The sequence below is a fragment of the Cavia porcellus genome, unplaced genomic scaffold (genome assembly GCF_034190915.1).
Source record: "Cavia porcellus strain 051 isolate PalLab524CR breed Dunkin Hartley unplaced genomic scaffold, mCavPor4.1 scaffold_21, whole genome shotgun sequence".
Taxonomy (NCBI): domain Eukaryota; kingdom Metazoa; phylum Chordata; class Mammalia; order Rodentia; family Caviidae; genus Cavia; species Cavia porcellus.
This window is the reverse complement of record NW_026947504.1, coordinates 42809743-42830586: the sequence shown is the minus strand read 5'-3', so window position 1 is coordinate 42830586 and position 20844 is coordinate 42809743. Positions and strand designations below refer to the sequence as shown.

The window sequence follows — 20844 nt, the reverse complement described above, 5'->3', positions numbered from 1 at the left end:
GAAAGCAGCAAGCCTGCCTTCCTTCTCTTTATATTCCATCCAGGCTGTAAGTCTAATGACTGGTGCCACTCACACTCAGGGTGGGGCTTCCATTATCCACATGAAGAATCATGCTAAACTAATTACTAGACTAAGCTACACACCTTTAGTCCCACTATCACACCATTAATTTACATTCATAGACCCTAGATCCAACCACCTCCAAAAGCCCCATCTATGAGCGTGAAAAGCTTTGGGTGTTACAAGCCATAACAGATTTACTCACAGATTTTGATTTTGTATTTAGCAACAAAAATACTTCAAGCCATCTTAACTCTAGGATGTTGCGCACTATGTCAATTTGAGGTCAGAAATTTAAGTGACTCAGCAGGGGGCCAGGGTCCTTTACTTTGTAACATCCTCAGCCAGTGCAAGAGGAGGGCACAGAGGTAGTGTGAGTGCTATACCCACCCTGGGTGGGGGTAGCCTGTTTACAATATAAGGGAGCAGAGGCTTCTTCTCCCCACCTTTTGTTATAGCTCCTTTTGCTGACTGCTGCCTTGAAGGGTTGCTCCAGTGCCATGCCACCTTGCCTTGGAGCCAACTGATTATGGACTGAAACCTCCACAAACAATGCACTAAATAAACTTTTCCTTCTCCTTTTGGGTGTCAGGTATTTTCTCCTAACAATGAGAGAAAAGTAACCAAGACATACATCTTCGACACAAATATACAATGTATATTGTTCTGTATTTCCTAGCAGTCTCCTCCACAACACCACTGGTTTTCCACTTGCTTCCAGACATCCTGAGCTCTAACCATTGTACTGTTGCACTATACACTGAGCACAATGCAACAGGACTGTGACAATGTTCCACAGACGTGCTGCTTCTGCAATTTGTTCACATCTACAAATGTTCCTAATACCAACTTAGTTCATTACCTGTGAAAGCTGTCAGTTTGAATGTTTGTAAGTCAGGGACTTGCTGTATTCACATATACTTAAAACATCTAGAAGAAAAGTCAGGCCAATCAGATTTTTTTTCTTTAAAAAAAAGCCTGAAATAATGCCCTAAGACATATTTTATTCAAAGAGTGATCATGGGTCTCATTGCTTGAGATTATTCATTGGAAACAAGATACCAGTAAGGATATATTCCTGCATATATCCTGTTCAAATTTTTAAAACAGATTTAGAACCTAGCTCAAGATCAAACTGCTTGAGTGTGTTATTGATGAAAGAAGATCTATTATATATAAGAAAGGATCCTGAAGTATATATATATATTTAATGAGCCTCCACAGCATAACTTTAGTGAATAAAATACTATTGTGTGAGCCATAACTGATTGGGAGATGAAAAGACAAGAGCCTTTGTAGATAGTTTTTGAATTTAAGGTATTTGAGGTAATGCCATTCTGAATGATGACAAACTTGAAAGTATGGCTGTGGAAAAGAAGTGGAGATACAACTGATGAAAGTTGTGGTTTGCAGGTTAAAGTTGTGGGACGGGAGCAGCCTTTGACAGTCCCGTCAGCTAGGAGTATGACAAAACAATGGAAAGGCCCTTTGGTTGTCATAGAGATAAGGTGTGACTATGAAGTCTCTTGAGTATAGCAAGGAGGAAGAGTAGAGGGTATTATGCAGCCACGTGGACCACAGTAGTAGTTTTTATACATGCAGACAGAAATGTAGTGTTTTGAAAGTAGCATCAGAAAGGAAATGATTGGTCTCCCTGACCTAAAGGGGCAGAGGGTTACACAAGGGAACCAGTGAACAAAAATATCAGTTCTGGGTTTGGACATTTAAAATTTATGTGTCAGTTGTGCATATTAGGAAGATCTGAAACAATATTCAACATATAACTAGCTATCATCAGCACATTCTCACCTCCACTCCTATAAAGGAGAAAAAATGTAAGAACTCTAGTTGTGGTAGAAGGGAAGATGCCACCAATGTAGAGGATAGACAATGAGATTTTTAAGAGGAAACTTACTTTAAATCTTTCTTATTGCACTTTTCTATTAAACAGTGGGTTCTCTGGAAGCAGCAAATATATTTAACATCTTATACATCATTTTGTACACAATAATCTTTTGTTCTTAGTTCAACTGAATCCTGAACTGAAGCTGAAATGCTTCAGATTGTCTATAATTCTGGGTGACTGTTTTGGACAGTGAAGACTATCAGTCTAATGTGCTACATTTGTGTTTTTCTCAATTTTAAACCATTCCCCTGCTTAAAACTTTCCCAATACAGATTTTTTTCTGAACTTGTCAAATCTTTTTTTTTTTTAAATCAAAACCCACTTCATTTTTGTTCGATTTTGCAGGTTTTTTCAATATTGGAGAATAAACCTAGGGCCTCCTCACCGAGAACATTCCCAATTCTGTTTTCAAATTTTGATACAGGATCTGGCTAAATAACTGAGTTGTCCACCTTGCCCCCAACTTGCAATCTTCTTGCCTCTGGTTTTCAAAGTGCTGGGATGATAGATGTGCTCCACCATGCCCAACATTTTGTATAAATTAAGTATGCCACTCTAAGGTTGTAATTTTTACTGTCACTTTCTAATATTTCCCCATAAATTATTGGTTTTCCAAAAACATGTAAGCAGCAATGAAATAAAGCAAGTATTAATCAAGTGCTCTTTTTATCTTTTAAATATTTGAAAGATTTTCCTTTTATAGAAGTATGACACAGCCCTACTAAGGGCTATTCTCAGCACTAGAACCAAAAAAAAAAGAAGACTTACCAGAGATAGGCCACTTGTGTAGATTTTTGCCAGAAAACATGGTCACACTTCTCAAGTTGATTCAGGAAAATGTACTAGCGTCAGAAGGTGAAGTATACTGTTTTAGACCATTTTCTATAGCCACTAATACAATACCACAGACCGGGTATGCAATCAAGATGTTTACTTTGGCTCATGGTTATGCTCCAAGACAATGGGCTGCATCTGGTATTGGCCTTTATGCTGGCAAAAATTACAAAGTAGTGCAAGGTCTCATATGGCCTGAGATAGAGTAGAAGAGTGTCCTGGTCACTTTGGCTTTTACCACAGATTCCTTTTGGAGATAAGCCACTAACCATTCATCAGACAAATGGATTACTCCACTCATGAAAGCAAAGCTCTTATCACTTCTTAAAGGTCTCCTAGTTTTATCTCGCAACAGGCTTTAAATTTCAACCTTAATTTTGAAGAGCACAAACTATATTCAAACACATAGCAGCCAGTGCACATTTGAGGGTGTGAAGGAAGATTAAAGCACAGACATTGCAGGAGTAGAATGCAAACTTTACGATTAAAATACAATGAAATTTCTAGTCGCAGAGCACAGTCCAGAGATTTGCCTAAACTCCAAGACAGACTATCTTGCTGGGAAACTTAAACGTCTTTCCAAGTTCAGGCGGTATCTTTTTAAGGTCAGCTCCTCTTCCAACACACCTAACCAGAAGCTGAGCTACATGATAGGTTCTGCTAGCCTGGGGCTTAGTCATTTGTAACATGACATCCACCCAACTTGGTACCTGACCCACAGAAACACCTTACCTCTCCAAGAGTAACTTCTATATTCTCCTCATTCCAGAGATAAACCTCCAGCTCCCATTTTGTGCTTGCTCTGGGCCTTCTCCAATCCCAAGCCTCCACAACCACCCAAGCCTCAACCCCCAAGCCCCAGTAAACCTTTGTGTTTCCTGTTTAACACAGGCGATGCTCCTTCAAATCAGCAGTTGATATGTCATTCTGCTTATTTCCCAAACTCCTCCTCCAGCCAAAACTGGTAAAAGTAGCCCTACATCTTTGTACTTGTTGAGAGCCACCCCTATAAAGCTCTCCCATGCCCTCACTAAAAGTCTCTTCCTATTTTGTCTCATTTCTCCTGCGCTGCTTCGGATTGAGTGCCAAAAATAATCAGTAAGACTCAACTCAAGCCAAGCCAAGCCAAGCCACTCTTGGGTCAAGCATTTCCCTGATGAAGGACAGGAGTTAAGGAAACACAGGTAAAGGAGCAGGATGTTCTGAGTTCCCTCATACAGGACAGATGTGTAACCCGCGCACGTCCCTCTGGCCTCCAGATCGGGCCCTTCGTAACCAGTCCCTGCCATCGGTTAGGAGACTGCTGAACCATGGGGCTGTTTACAAGGTGGCCCGCGACTAACCCCCAGCTTGCGGGCCTTTGCCCCGCCCCTCCGCCCTCCAGTTGCTTGGCGACGCCGGCGCGGCCTATGACGTCACCACGTGGCGTAGTGGGGCAGTGCGGACCCGCGACTGTGAGGCAGTCGGCCATGGGGGCGGCTCGTGGCAGCGCTTTCTGCTTCCCGGCTTCCGGGTGTCCCTTATGGTCTTGTGCTCTACAGTGCGCAGACGGGAAGAGCGTAGGAACTCTCTGACCTGTCTCCATGGGGGAGGGGAGAGGCGACAGCTTCGAAGGCGTGAGCTTGGAGTGCCTCAAAGTGCAGCTGCTGGAAGAAATCCACAGGAAGTGAGTGGGCGGCGAGGGGCTCACCCTCCTGGCCTCCCTGGGGCGTCCCTGCCTGCCACCCAGTTGCGGAAGCCACTGAGGTTGATCTGAGACTTGACTAATACAGGGCACGTTGAGCAACCTCCCAAAACACTATTTTATGTGAAAGATTCGTTTACCTTAGGTAGTGTGACTAGGCCACTTCTGCCTCGAAGATCAATTCGGGGTATATCAGGTCCCTATACTGTGATGCTAAAATTCCTGTTTAATTTTGATGCTCCACTAAATTTCAGGTTTTTCTGTTTCATCTTCCAAGGATTTTATTTGGTTAAGCATTTCTTTCTTCTCTATAGAAGAACTTCAGAAGTGACATTTTGTAAAAAATCAGGAATCTTTAAATGCTTTTTTCAAACTTCTGTGTTTTGGTTTTCTGAATATCCAACCCAAGGCCTTTCAAATGCTAGACAAGCAGTCCACCTGTGAGCTATATTACCAGCCTCCTATATGCTTTTAAAAGAATACTAGTACTTCATGTCAAATGTTGGATGTTCAGAGTATGGTTTTAAAAGGATAATCCTAATGCTACCCTCAGGCCTGATTGTTAAAAGAATGGGAGGTCCTATGAGGTTTCCAGTATCATGTCATAGAACTGGACAACACACAGAAATGGCAGTGAAAGTGTACTTTCATTGCAGGTGGAAAAGAGGTATATGTTCTGCACAGTGAGAGTGGGTGAATGAAAAGGCTTACAGCTAGAATAAGGGAAACGGGTCTTTTGTATCCAGAGTTCCTGGGTTCTGTGAACTGTTTTATGATTGGCTTCTTGCTGTACGTAAATGAAGGGTCAGGGACAATGTCCTGTGATTCGTTGTGCTGTGTGTGTTTACAGTTGTATAAACTTTTATGATTGGCTTCCTGCTGTATGTAAATGAAGAGTCAGGAACAGTGTCTTCTGATTCCTTGTGCCCATATGCAGAAGAAGGATTGAAAAGAGCATCTTCTGTTTGGTCCTGTGAAGAACGTAAGATTCAAATGAAGCCTTGAAAATAGCACTTGTCTAATTGGTCTTTGTAGAGTGAGGATGGCCTCACTATAGAGTATGAGAAGTGTCCCTCTCCCTGTTCCCCTGTTTCACCATGAGAATTAAGACTTCTGTCCTCTATGATGGCTACCATCATACTTCTGTTTGTGTATTTATTTATTTTTGGTACCGGGAATTGAACTTGGTACCTTGTGCTTGCCAGACAGGCTCTGTGCCCAACCACACTTCTAATTGCCTTATTCTTAATTCTGTGAACAGGTTTTATGTGTTGTCTGAGGCAGTAAAGGATCAGAACCAGTACTTTAACAAGTACTAAAGTACTTGATAAGAATTTTGCATCAATTCAAATCTCAGCTACTATCACTCAGTAATTATGCAATCTTAACCCTCATACTTCATCAACTCTTAATATTGTTATGCAAATAATCCCTGTATTTATTACCAAGATGGGATGAAATGTAATGTAAATGAGTTGGCATGTGTTGGTAATAAGCATTCAGTGCACATTAGCTGCTGCTATTACTGTTGTTTTAATGCATTCATTTTGCTGTCAACATCTTGAATATAGTAGAAATTCAAAGCTATTTATTGAATAAATGATTCTTGTCACCATGGTGTATTATATTTACTAGTGCTTTTTGAAAGAATTTCTCTGTACAAGGGGTGATCAAAGTATTCAGTGAATGTTTAAATTAAAAAAAATTATGGGAAAAGACACATTGCCATTGACCCTCCTCAAGATAGTCGCCCTAGCTCTGAACACACTTATCCTATCATCTTTGCCACTTTTCTTTGTGAGAGGTGAGGCTCATAAAAACATAGTGTGTAAGGACATAATTCACCAGATGTTACACCTTGCAACTTCTGGCTCTTCCCCAATGTCAAAATGACCATGAAAGGTAAATATTTTGAATCAATTCAGTTTATGAAGCAGCCATGGCAATGCAACCCAAGACATTCAAGAAAGAAGACTTTTAGAACTTCATTAAGTGGCAAGAATGATGAAATAAGTGTGTTTTAAGTGAGGTAACGTATTTTGAGGGAGATCAACAGCAACGTGTCTTACTACAATACATTTTTTAAATGTTAATATTTACCTTAGTTTTTTATTGTAACACATTTGTGTGTGATTTTAAATTTGTTTTTTCTTTGTTTTGGGTTTTTGCTTTAGCTACACCTTTTTTGTAATAATTTGCAACTCTTAATTTATTGGTCCTGAGACAACTGACATTTTGAGAATCATATCTAAGAGTAAAGGGCATCCAATGGTTACCTGAAGGCTTTGAGCTTTCCTGTATCTTTAATTCCTTCTGGATTTGACTGATAAGCCTTCATTTGACTGATTGCTGAGTCTCAACCATGACTTCAGTAAGTTATATTTCATAATAAATTGTTTTTGAAGTAGCAGTGGGTTACTTTGTTTTAGTCTTATCTTGTTTTTAATTAAATGGCAATTAACAAATATTTTTAATAACAGGGATGTAGTGCAGCTCTCAATGGTTGACATAAAACGCAAGATAGCAGAACTGGAAGCCAAACTCAATACTGACAATGAAGGTATATAAGTAAATATTTATACATGTGACTCCTGTATAACTACTGTTAATTTTACCCAGATAACTATTGTATGTTAAATTACATACATTGTATAATAGTAGCAAGATACCAGTGTTACTTTTGGCATAAATAATAATTTATAAGAATTTTAAAACAGATACTTAGAATATGAACTCCATTACTATCTATTTTTTGACTTTACAGGTTCAAAATGTGAATTCACAAAACCTTTGTTATGCAACATCAACATATCATTTCCTTAGTAAATAATACTACAAATTTTCTACTCCACGTGGGTCACAGTCTTTATATCTTTACTACATTTGGAGTAAAGCTTTTCTTTATTCTGGGCTCAAATTTGTGATCCTTCCACCTCAGCCTCCCAGTGTGCTGGGATTTCAGACATATGCCACAATCCCTGGCCGGAGTGTAATGTTAAAGTCCCATGCCTAGGAGAAATGAGTTGGATATGATGGCACATTCCTGAATCCCCACAGTTCTGAAGGCTGAGATGGGATACTCATGAATCTGAGGGCAATCTAAGCAACATAGTGAAATCTCTGTTTCAGAAAAAAATCTCATCCAAGGTTTGACTTTTTGTTTTGTTTGTTTATTTTGAACAAATATGGCCTGTGTAGGAGTGGGGTGGGTGTTGCACAGGCATATACCATATATACCTATATGTTCTTAAAACTCAAGATTATGCAGGATATTAATTTATTGCACAAATATTGATTGAGGTCCCATATGTCAACACTTTTAAGTGGAAGATTTTATTTTCCTCATTTTTAAGAGGTTTTCTGATTTGGGGGAGAAAGTACCTAAAATATGAATAGAAAAGATAAAATTCTACCAATCTGAACACTAGTGAAAAAAATTACACAGCCCATAGAATTGTTTTCCATTTTGCCAAGGGTAATGTCAACACTCAGTCCTTATCTTAATCTTACTGAGGACTGTGTTGCAATTCTTTACCATGTCATTACTATTACTGCATAGTAAAAGAGAACACACTTTTTGTAGGTAAAGGGATTGAATATTATGAATATGCTCATTACTGTTATTAAGTCTTATTAAAATGCCCAGGACTTTCTCTCCTTAAACTCAAATAATTTATTGTAACATTAATGTGGTGCATAACTAGGTATAACTAATAAGCAATTGAAAGAAATTCCTATAAGATACAATAAAACTATTGTCATTAAAATAAATGGAACAGAAAAGATATGTGTTAGTCTTCTCAGATTCTCATAACATAGTACTACAAATAGGATGGGTTAAACCACAAAATTTATTTTTGTACAATTCTGGAGTTTGGAAGTCTGAAAACACGGTGTTGGGAGGATTGGTTTCTTCAGACGCCTCTTTGCTTGACTGGTAGGTAGCTACCTTCTCCCTGTGTGTGCATATGGCCTTCTCTTTGTATTTGTTTCTATTCTCTTCTTGGAAAGACAGTTGTCCTGTTATCACATATATGACTTAATTTTACTTTAGTTACCTTTTTAAAACCTCTTTTCCTAAATTCAGTCATCTTCTGAGGTACTGGTAGGTTGGGACTTCAATATATGAATTTGCTAAGCAGGTATGATGTTAGGAGGGGAATATTGTGGTGAATGAATACTAATGAACATGGTAAAGAATTGCAACACATTTATCCTCAATACGATGAGAACCGGGAGTTCTCATTAGACTTGGCAAAGTGGAACACAGTTCTATGGACACAATTCCAAAATAGGTGGAATTAACCAGTCTGGTTTATTGAAATTATGTTACAATGCTTAACATTCAGGACCAAGTTATTTTTGATTTAATTTAATTTATTTGTTTATGTATTTTGATACTGTGGATTGAACTCAAGACCTCACACTTGCCAGGCAGGTGCTGTGGTGCTAAGCTAAATCCCCAGCTCTGTTAAATTAATTTTAAAATTATCTTCTGTCTTTCACTTACTTATGAATCAAAGAAAAACAATTTTTTTCATTTACGATTTGTGAAAAATGGGTTATGATGAACAAAATCTGAACTGTTGATTTCCTGCTGTCTTTCTCTGTTATTTTTGCATTGTTTTACTCTGATCTGCTTTGTTCTGTTTTGTTTTGTTTATTCTCTTTAAAATAAAAAATTTACAAATCCTGAACTGTATATTGAAATGAGAAAGTACCAGATGGTCAGTGTATTAGTTTACTTTGAGTGTCATAACAAAATACTACTGATTGAGTGCTTAAACAAACAAAAATTTATTTTTCATAGTTCTGACAGCTGAAAAGTCCAAGATTAAGGTCATTTGATGATGACGGCTCCTTTCTGTTTTACAGACAGCTGTCTTTTCACTGTGTCCTCACAGCAGAAACTGACAGACTGACAGAAACAGAGACAGAACAAATTAGGCCTACAGTGGTGTCTTTTCTTAAAACAACATAAAGACAAAATACATGAGTATGGAAAAACAGTCAAATTTTATTTTAGCCAAAGAAATCTGAATTGAAGTGATATAATTAGTTTTCTAAATATAGATAGCCTATACATTGCTTTAGGAGTATATTGCTGCCTCTTTGGGAAATATTTTTTAGGGAAATTTCTTACAATGATGATAATGAAAATGATAAACACAACAACTTTTACAGCATTTTGTTTTTGCTCTACAGTGTCCTCAGCAGTTTTCACTAATTACTCCTCCCAGTATCTTGTAAGAGAACTTTAGCTCTTACTTTATAATTGTGAAATTGAAATTGAAGTGTGAAAAAGAGGAAGTTGCTCCAAGTTATATAAATAGGCTAGTAAGTGGTGGAGACATGACTCAAACCTACTGATACTTCTTTGGGGATTTTTTCCATCATGAAATCATCTGAAAATTGCAGAAGAGGCAACTCTACCCTCATATGTCTCCTTTTTGACATATCAGTTTTTCTTTCTTGCAGTTTTTGCTTCTTTAGTATCCATTTTTCATCTTCTGTGTTTTGAATTAAAGATCACATTCTACCAAGAAGCATTTCTTGACCTTCAGTCATGATCTCATCACCTTTAATTACCTTTCAGGATAGATGTCTTGTGTATTTCAAGCATCCATTTACCTCAACATTTTCTCAGATGTTCTGGTTAAATGTCTTTTTCTCCTGAGTAGTCCTACTACTGATTGACAGAACTATTTTATTTTTGTATACTTAGTACTTAGTAGAGTATCACATTAGGGTTTTTCCTTTCTGTGTTAAAATATTTTCTTATTTTAAATAGCCTTTTCTAATTAAGACAACTTCTTCATTGTAGTAATTATAAATATAGTGAACAACACAGACATCACTGAATTATTAAAGTCTACTTAGGGTGTTGCGATTTGCTTATGATTCTTTAAAATGTAGGTTTTGTTGATATGATAATATTAAGAACTAGGATTTTTAAGAGTTGATTTTGTCATCACGGTTCATTTAATTTTAGTTGAATGAAGCCCTTATAAAAGAGGCTTCACATAGCACATTTTGTTAGCTTGCTTCTCTACTGTTTAAGGACAAGGCACAAGAAAACCCTTATAGATTAAGTGCCCATTCTTTAATCTTAGACTTTTTTGCCTCCAGAACTGAGAAACAAAGTATTATGCCTTGAAAGCAACCCGTTCTTAGGTATTTTGTTCAAGCACAAAATAGACCATGACATGGTGTTAAAATTTCAATTGTATTTGTAAAACACTTCAAAAATGTATTACTTAGAATTGTTTAGTGGTCTCTTTTTTGTTGTTTTTGTTAACATTGCTATCTCTCTTTGGTTTAAAAAAAAAAACTATCTGAAAGACAGGGCTTCATCTGTTTTTCCTACCTGAAAAACCTTTTTTTAAAGATCAGTTCATAAAACTGACCATGAAACTAAACCTTTGTAATTTTTAAATTTTCTTTTGCTTTTTAATGTATTATTCCTAGCTACGATCGTTCTTTAAGATAAAAAATAAATTTAATTTTTCTTTTAAGATGTGCAATGCCCATTTTATTGTATGTATTTGTGTATTTTCAGAGTTGCTGTGGTATTTTTTTTTAAGGAGAAGCAATAATTTTATGGGGATGTTGCTCAGGTTTTTTTTTTTTTTTCCTCCAAAAGTCACACATTTTTCTGTTAAATGTTTATCGGTGAACCTGTACTTTAAGTAACAGCTTGTTATAAGTGCCCAGGCCCTTTGAGAGTCTTGGGGAACCTGACAACAACAGAAGCCTACTGTTTTCTCATCTTTAGATATACCATCCTGCTTTAAATTATTTTTCCTGGTGGTGCCACATTCGTGTAATCCCAGTTCTTGGGAGGCAGACGGATCAGCCAAGTTCAAGGCCAGCCTATGTTACATAGTGAACTCATAGCTATCCTGAACTGTATAATAAGAGTCTGTCTTAAAACAAAAACAAATTTTTTTTCTGGTTAAATGAGTACTCCATGTGCTTTTATCATTGTTTATCCCATACCATCTAGTCCCATATTTATAGAGTGGAAGAATTGCATTTGTGGGTATATATATATATATATATATATATATATATATAATTGCATTTGTGGTTTTATATATATATCTACACACACACACACACACACACACACACACATATATATATATATATATACCTATATACATATTCAGTTTGACACCATAGGTACAGAGAGCTAACTAACTCAATAGACTTATTATTCATTAAAATCACAATTCATGTTTTCTACTGGGGCAGTCAGGGACTTAACAGCTGTTTTGGCCAAGAAAACCCAAAAAATAGAAAACAGTGACACACTTGAACTATAGATGCCCATTCAGTAACTAAAAGCAGAACAAAGGTTGAATCTTCATGTCATACGAGAATTTTTTTTTTTAATCTTAAAACATTGTGCTTTACAGGCAACATAATTATTTAGGGAATGTCTATCTGAAAGTTGGCACTAAATTAACCGTAAATTTATATAACCTCAAGTGATATTTAACTCAGTGGCATAAGCAACTGCCTAGCAAGCATGAGTTTGATTCCTGATGCCAAAAAAACATTATGTAACCTCTCATCTTCTTTCAAGACTAAAGACACCAAGATAATAGATTTACAGGGACACTCAACGTCCAGTGAGCCACCCACAAGTCTCCAGTCTTTGCTGTAAACTCAAGGTCACTCTGGCAGTACCTTCCTTAGGCGAAAACAGTCATCTCATGGAGACTGGATTAAGCAATAGATGTCTCCAGGAGCCATCTTGCAAACCCAGAACTGAGATAATTATCAGCCAAGCCCTAGCCAATCCCAGCCTCTTAAGAACTGTCCCCATTTCTCTGTTAATGGGTCAGGCTGGCTTCCATTAGAGTTATGCCTTTATTATCTCTGCAAGCTGAGTCCCTTCCCATCTTCTCTTACTTTCTCACTCTGCCCAATAAATCCCTTGAGCTTATTAATATTAATACAGCATACTATAGTAATAAACCTCTCTAAAATTAATGGTCTTTAGGCCAATAATATTTAAGGTCAAATGGGAACAAATTTCATAAACTATACTCAGATGTGTCAAAAATAAATTGCTTTGTTTCTTCATACATTAAAATTATTTTTGACTTGCCGGGAGCAGCTTGGGATGCTCTGTGTTTTGTTCAGAGACAGGATGTGTCTCTGTAGCCCAGGGAACTTTAACTCTTCATGTCTCAGCCTCCTGAATGGTGTGGGATTATGGGTATGCTACGATCTCCAACTGACTGGGTTTTGTTTTTGTTTATTATTGTAATCATTTTAACTTGCTCTGAAGCCTCCATTCTTAGTAAGAGAGATGGGAGATGATGAGAAAAAGAGACTTGAGCTAGCTAGTGCAAAAGCCATTCCACCTGTTTGGGTTTAAGGGTGGCTACTAAAAAAAAGTTCAGATTTTCACAGCTTTTCCATTCTTCTGTTTGCTAAAATTTTAGATGAGTAACTTTTAGTTTCAGTTTGAAAGGGTGTTCAGGCCTTTCTTTGGTGAGACAAATTTGCAAAGTGAAGGTATGAGGGAGACTAGTGTCAGGCAGTGGTGAGTGCTACAACTTTGTTTTTCCTTAGACTCTTCCATCAGCTATTACCAACCAGAAGTTATCTCAGATGTGAAGAGTATTAGTATATATCAGTATATTATACATTAGTATATATACATATATATTTATATATATATGTAATCTGTCACCTTCCCTCTCTTCCTCTTTCCCTTTCCACCCTTCCTCTTCAGATCTTGACTTTGAAGGCTTTGGGCTTGCTGGATTGCTTTTCTTTCTTTTTGTCTGTCTGTCTTTCAAGACAGTTTCATTATGTAGCCCAGGCTGGCCTCAAACTCACTGTGTAGACCAAGTTGGCCTTAAACTCACAACACTTCTCCTGCCTCAGCCTCCCTGAGTGCTAGGATTACAGGTGTGGAATTTAAAGCTGGACAAAGACCTTTTCATTCTATGCTGTATTTTACCCTCCCCCAATAATAAGACAAACACTTTTGCCGTAATAGCCAAATAGTTTTAGTGCCTAAGGATAAGAGAAAATGTCTGAAAGTATTTTGTTTTTGGTACTGAGGATTGTACTCATGACCTTGTGCTTGCCAGGCAAGTGCTTATGCCACTGAGGAAATCCCCGACCCAAGAGAAAATGTCTGAAAAGGAAGCTGAGCATACATAGTGTTGCTGTAGCTTAGTGGTTGGAAGGGTACATTTTTGAGTCAGAAAAAAATTGGGTTTAAACCCAATTCCCTTATTTACTATTATCTAAAGATACTATCTTACCTTTTTATTTATTTACTTATTTTGTACCAGGGATTGAACTCATAAATGCACATTTGCCAGGCAGGCACTTACACTGCAGAGTTAAATCTCCATCCCTTAAAGATACTGTTTTAAGAATGTTTATTAACATCAGTGAAAATTGATTTCTTCACTTATAAAATGAGTAAATTTTTAAAATGAGAAACTAGTTGATATATGAAGCATTGTGTGTGCTTTCCATGTTGCAAACATGTAAGAGGTAGTTATGTTTAACCTCACAAATGGTTTTCAAAGAGAAAACAATGAACATGATATTGGATGGGAGGTTAGTACGATTCAGGGTGTTGTATTGTGTTTATTTCAAGTTACAAGGGAAAAAGCATGTTTCTAATATAAGGAAATAGGAAATAAAGGTTAATATGAGGTAAAGAATAAATTAGAATTAGAATAGGAACCATAATAGTCATGTAGAAGTTTGGCTTTCTGGCAGCCTGAAGGTGGATCTAGTTCTGACTGTCTGGAAAATCTTATCTAATAGAAATACTTATAGACTTACCCATTGTTTCCCAGTTCATTTGTATTGCTAAGAAAGTCAAGATGAAGCTGGTTCATGTTATTTTAATTAGTAAGTGAGAGATGAAAAGGTAGTCTTGATTTTTTTCCCCTTTTTTATTCAGGTGGTGAATGGAAAACTCGCTATGAGGCACAACTTGAATTGAATGATCAGCTACAAAAACAAATTGTATCCTTGGAAGAGAAAATGAAAAGAGTCCGTGGAAATCCTTCAGGTACAAAAGCAATCATATGTGTGTGATAGCTTGAGTTAAAACTGATACAGTATCATTTATTTATGTTTGCTTTATTATAGACAGACTATCTTCTATTCGTGTTTATGAGCGAATGCCAGTGGTAAGTAACCGATAGTTAAGCAAAAAGAATAACTCAAGACAATTATGTACATTTCTCCCCAGATAGATGTCAAACAAAAGTTTAATGATTGAGGCAAGATCCAAATAAAATATTTTCAGGGATACTGTTCTTTGCATATGAAGAATACAATAACAAGACATCAGGTCAGTCTTCCCCTTATAAAATGGGGCACAGATTCTGGTATAGGTACAAATACACAAGAGGGAAGAAAAGGAATCTGAGTGGTCAGGCTGCCTGGAAATATGAGAGTCTATTCTGTGCAATCTGAAGAAACCTATATAACACAAAGTATGTATCTTTATACTACATATTTAAAATGTGCCCCTTTACACTCTGTATAGTATTTTCATGTATACACGTGTACATATACACATACATGTGTATATATGTATGCATTCATATACAAATACATTAAAATGTATAAAAGCAAATAGAAAACTCATAAAATTACCCCACAATGGACAAGAACTCTCATAGGGTGACCCATGTATTTTCCCTTTTGATTGCCCCTAGTGACATCTTTCTTTTCTTTGACAGTACATTTTTATCTCTGATAAATTACTTACATTTATATGCCTTATATTGTACAAAGCCCTTTCATTGGCTTTTCACTCATTCAAATGTAAAATATGGATAAAGCTTGTGAAATACCAAAGTGTTTTTTTAAACAAAAACAACACTCAGTTGAATTTGGAGGATTTAACATAATACTAAATTTTTAATCATTGAACATTCTTAATCATGTGAGTTAATTTCACATCCTTTGTCTCAGTCTGGCAACAATTCCATAACATTTCATAGTATTCCTTTAATGCATGTGACACTGAGCTAAAAGAGATGAAGGTACTAACTATGTTTGCTCAGGCTCACACAGTCTGCAATTGTGGAGTCAAAGTCTTTCTCTAAAAACAGCTTGCACCCATTTCACTACACAAGAAGTTTGTATCAGTAGCCTGATACGACCTGGTGAAATATTTCATTGCATAGCTAAGGAATACTTAGCTGATTTTTAACTGCTACCTGAAACTTATATTCTGTAATACTTTCATATTGGCAAGAAAAAAATTTTCATGTGGATTTGTATTATTACTGAAAAAAAGTTCTCTAACAGATTTAGATTCAAAGACTGTTATCTTCAGTAAAGGACTAAGGACAAAGAACAACCAGTAGTGAGACAGTATAGCCGGAAGAGAATGAAGGTTCAGTATAAAACTCATGCGTTCTGTTCTGTGAACAGATGCCCTGCAGCAGTTTTTAGGTTTTCTTAAACAGTGAAATGCAGGGGTTTTCTGAGCAGCAGTAGTTGGGAGTCTAGCCAAAAGCTTAAAATGCAGTACTTGGCCAACTACTGAGTAAAAGCACTAACATTAAGAGCCCTTTAGTTGAGAGAGCTCTCATATCTAAGTACAGAAGATAATACTGTCTTCTTTGACATAAATAATTTTTGTGAAATGCATATGTGAATCTCCATATATAAAAACATTTTAAATTTCATTTGAAGTGGATAGAGAAAAGGGCTTAAATTAGTTGCTTTTCTAGGGTAGAGTATGAATTCATACCATTTGTAAATTTCCTGACTTCCTATCATTGCTGGGGATTATTCAGTCTTTAGATGTAATCTATACTGACATACTTGAAAGACTGACTTCAGTTTGAACACTAATTTTGAGGAACTGCAGACTATAGGCTTGCTTCGGAGTAACCAAAGGAATTGTCAAAAGTTATTCACTTAAATAAGGGTGAAGCTCTAAGTCCTTGTTTTGATACAGACTAGTTTTGAGTTTTCAGTCTATTGTGTGTGTGTGTGTGTGTGTGTGTGTGTGTGTGTTGAAGGTTTACATATTTCATCTGATGGTAGTGTAGAGTATATTATTTTGTTTTTGGAATCAAACTCAGAACCTTGTACTTGCCAAGCGAGTGCTGTGCTGCTGAACTATACCCCCGGCTTTGTTTTGTTTAAAACAGTCTCAGACTAGGTTCAGGCTGGCCTCTAACTCCTGGTGATCCTTTGGACTCAGGCTCCTAAGTACTGAGATTATTCATGTGCACCACCATCCCTGGGTCTGGAATATGTTATTTTGAAAGTGTCTTTCAGTAGTGTGATCTGCTAAACTTAAATTTTAGTATATCAGTTAAAGATTGCATTTGGCTGCTTGTAAGAGAACGGGTTAAACAAGTAAGGTGTTTTCCCCACACACATAAAAGAAAATATTATGGTTTGCCGTCAGGGTTGGTGCCAGGATTCTGTGACACTTCAGGAATCTGGGAGCTTCCTGACTTTCCACTTTGCTGTCTATTTGTAGGTGACTTTTGGCCTATAACCTCATAAGTTGGCTGCTTCATTTTCTTTCTTTTTTTTTTTTTTTTTTTTGTCTTTTTCCTTTTTATCGGTACCAGGGATCGAACTCACGACTGCCTGCTTGCAAGGCAGGCACTTATGCCACTGAGCTAAATCCCCAGCCCCGGCTGCTTCATTTTCTTATCTGATCTACATTCTTACTCAAGGAAAGAAATAGGTGAAGGGAAACGGGCAGAGGAGAGACCAGGTCTGCACTTCTTTGAAGAGATTTCCAAGGTGCTGCAGCTAGCAACTTTCCCTTAGAGCTCACGAGTTAGAACTGTAGCATGTAGCCTTCTTTGTGTACAAGAGGTGTTGGAAATGTAGTGGGTACACATGACCTCGAGCTTGCCAGGCTACTGAGCTAAATTCCCAGTGAAATGCAGTGTTTTATGCGGGTAAAGAGGAAGAGGAGGAAAGTATATGAGATATGCAATTATGTCCATGTGCCATACAAGATCATTTACAAGGATGGCATATTATTTTAAAGTATTGTGTATTCATTTGGTATTATTTGAAAATTAAAAACAAAAATTGAAAATAATTAAAAATTAACAGTAACAATACCTATCTTATCTTTGTTTTGGTAATTTTTGTGTTCACATATTAACTAAAAAGAACAATAAATCAGGCAAAAAAAATTAAAAGGAACAAAATAGGACTCTACTTAGTTTTTGTTATTTTTAATATTATAACCTTACTACATCAAAATCTTATATCCTATACTAATCAAGACAATTAAATAAATTATTTTGGTCTACATATTAAGAGCTATGTTATTCCATTGCATTAGCTTATCAATTTTTTACTTTTGTCTGTATTTGAACATTTTCTGTTATTTTTGTTTTAATTCTGTTTTTGTCAGGTTTTATATTTTAATAGTACATGCTTATAATACTTAATGATTATATTTCTCATGGTGAGTTGATACATGCACATAACACATCTTAATTCTTTTTCCAACTGCTTCCCTTCTCCTTGTTTCCTGTTCTCTATCCCTTGATCTCCTTCCTGTTTGTAAACAGCCTGTCTTCCTGTTTCCTATTATCTATCTTTTACTTTGCTCTTTATTTATCATATTTCTGATATAAGCAGTATTTCTGACATGTGCAATATTTAAACTTGTGTGTTTGACTTACTGCATTTAACATGGTTTCAAGGAACATCCAGTTTCCTTTACTTTTTTTTTTTATTGGTACCGGGGATCGAACTCACAACCACCTGCTTGGAAGGCAGGTGCTTATGCTGCTGAGCTAAATCCCCAGCCCCCAGTTTCCTACAAGTGACTCATTTGTCTCCTATGGCAGAGTAGTACTCCACTGGATATAAATACCACGCTTTATTCATTCATTCATTTATTGACAGACATATAAGCTGTTTCCAAAATTTAGCTATTATGAACTCTGCTACTATAATCAGAGGTATTCATGACTTACTATAATATGCTGTGTTTAGCTCTTTCAGGAAGATAACTAGAACAGGAATATTGGGGTAGAATGGAATTTCTGGTTTTAGTTTTTTTGAAGACTCTTCGTACTGATTTCCATAGTGCCTGTACTAAAATACAATTGTACAAACAATGTAGAAGGGTCTACATTTCCCCAGTGCCATACAATATTTGTGCCAAATATTTGTTATTATTTGATTTCTTGATGATAGCTTTTCTTTCTGGAGTAAGATGGAATCTCTTTCTGGAGTAAGATGGAATCTCAATGTTGTTTTAATTTGCATTTCTGTAATGACCAGTGATGTAAAACATTTTTGTTATTGTTGTTGTTAAGAGTTGGATCTTTGGGGATTTTTTAAATTAATTTTATTAATATTCCTTAGGCATGCAAAATGATCACATTCATCATAGGAAATTCATATCTTTATGTGATATAACTTGATTTTTTTACCTAATGTTGCATAGAGAATTTATTTTACTTGTCTAATCCAGGTCTCTAGCACAGAGACTTTATATGTCCCATCTACCACCATCATAGATTGGCTTAGAAAGATAATTGGGTGATAGCTGGCACTAAAATATTTGAATGAAAGAATTTAAGGTTATTTCAGTAGTTAGTTTGGTACATGGCGTGTTACTCAGATCTTCCCAGCTGTAAACCTATAATCCATCTTCTATTTCATTAACACTGTCAATTGTTTATTTTAATTAATCAAGTTTATTGTTACATTTTAGGTATACATAATGATCACATTGATTGTAGGGAATCTATACCTGATATAACTTGATTCTTATTTCTCCATTCCCTAAATTTCCCTTCACCCACTATTCCCTTCTTATTTACAAATGCTCTGTTACCATTTTTTCCTTTTAACTCATTTTCTTTTCTTTTCCTATCTTTTACCACTCCATTTTCCCTAGTTCCCCTTCCCATTTGAACATTTATGTTTCACAACATCTGATGTATATTTTGGTCCTTATTTACATTTTCAGTTTCTCACACCAGAAAAATAATGCAGTATTTCCATGCATGTCTGGTTTATTTCAGCTAAGAATATGGTTACAAGGTGTAACCATTTAGCTAGAAATGTCTCAAGCTTATCCTTCTTGATGGCAGAGTAGTACTCCATTGTAAAAAAAACCCACACCTTCTTTATCCATTCATCAGTTGATGAACATTTGGGCTGTTTCCAAGATTTACAAACTATTCTGCTATAAACATGGGTGTACATATATCACTGTGGTATTTTATTTTTAATTTTTTATGGCAGATACCAAGGAGAATAGCTAGGTTGAATGAAACCTGTAACATTAGTCCTACTGTTTTGAGGAATCTTCTCACCGATTTCCACAATGGTTGCACCAATCTACACTCCCACCAACAGTGGAAAAGTCCCCACAACCCTACCAACATTTGTTATTGGTAACAGCCATTTTTCCTGGGGTGAGTTGGAATCTCAGTGTTGTTTTTATTTAAGTGTTGTTTTAATTTGCATTTCTTGAATGACCAGTGATGTTGAACATTGTTTCATATATATGTTTGCCATATCTACTTCTTTATTTGAGAAGTGTGTATTCGTTTCAGATACTTATTTTTGGATTGGATCTTTAAATTTAGGGGCCTGATTTTTTGGATTTTTTATATTCTAGATGTAATCCTTTGAGGAACAGCTGGAAGAAATTTTTTCCCATACTGTGAGTTGTCTCTTCACTCTGTTGGTGGTTTGCCTTGCTGTGAAAAAGCTTCCTAATAAGATGAGATCACAGTTGTTCCTTCTTCATGCTATTTCCAGTGTGACTGGAATTTTGTTCATAAAGTCTTGGCTTATGCCAATGTCTTCAAGAGTTTTATCTGTTCTGTCTTCCAGCAGATTTAGTGTTTCTGTTTTAATATTTAGATATTTTATCCATTTCAATTGTATTTAATGCATGTTGAAAGATATGGTCTAATTTTAATCTTTGACGTGTAGAAAGCCAGTTTTTCCAGCGCCATTCATTAAAGAGACTGTCTTGCTTCCAGTGAAGATATGTGGCACCTTTGTCAAAGATTAGATGGCTAAGTATGTCTGGAATTCTTTCTGCATCTTCTAATCTGTTCCATTGATCCTTGGATCTGGTGGGGGTTTTTTGTGCCAGTGTCATGCTGTTTTTTTCAGCATAGCTTTGTAATATAATTTAAAGCCAGAGTGGCCCCTTTCCCATGGGAGGGTTTTATTCCCAGCACTGACCTCATATTAATGCAAGTCCCTCACTGGCTCTGTTCTCTGTTGGGCTCACCAACCTCTTCAGCACAACTGTGGCTCTGGGTGAGTCAAGGCAGCATGAGCTCAGGTGGCTCTGGTGAGTTGAGGTGGTGAGAGTTCAGGCTGCTCT

The 20844-nt window shown here is 36.5% G+C and overlaps 1 protein-coding gene across 5 annotated transcripts in view; it reads left to right on the top strand.

The window, feature by feature from the left end:
- Window positions 1-4236: 4236 nt before the first annotated feature.
- Ccdc169 (coiled-coil domain containing 169) overlaps window positions 4237-20844 on the top strand; it is a 59350-nt gene continuing 42742 nt past the window's right edge. For 2 of the 5 annotated variants that reach the window (XM_013141211.3, XM_013141210.3), the window contains exons 1-4: window positions 4237-4466; window positions 6965-7044; window positions 14434-14544; window positions 14625-14665. In XM_013141211.3, coding sequence (XP_012996665.1) covers window positions 4384-4466; window positions 6965-7044; window positions 14434-14544; window positions 14625-14665 — 315 coding nt within the window. In that variant the 5' untranslated portion in view covers window positions 4237-4383. The other 3 variants (XM_063232627.1, XM_013141212.3, XM_013141214.2) reach the window with 3 other exon arrangements.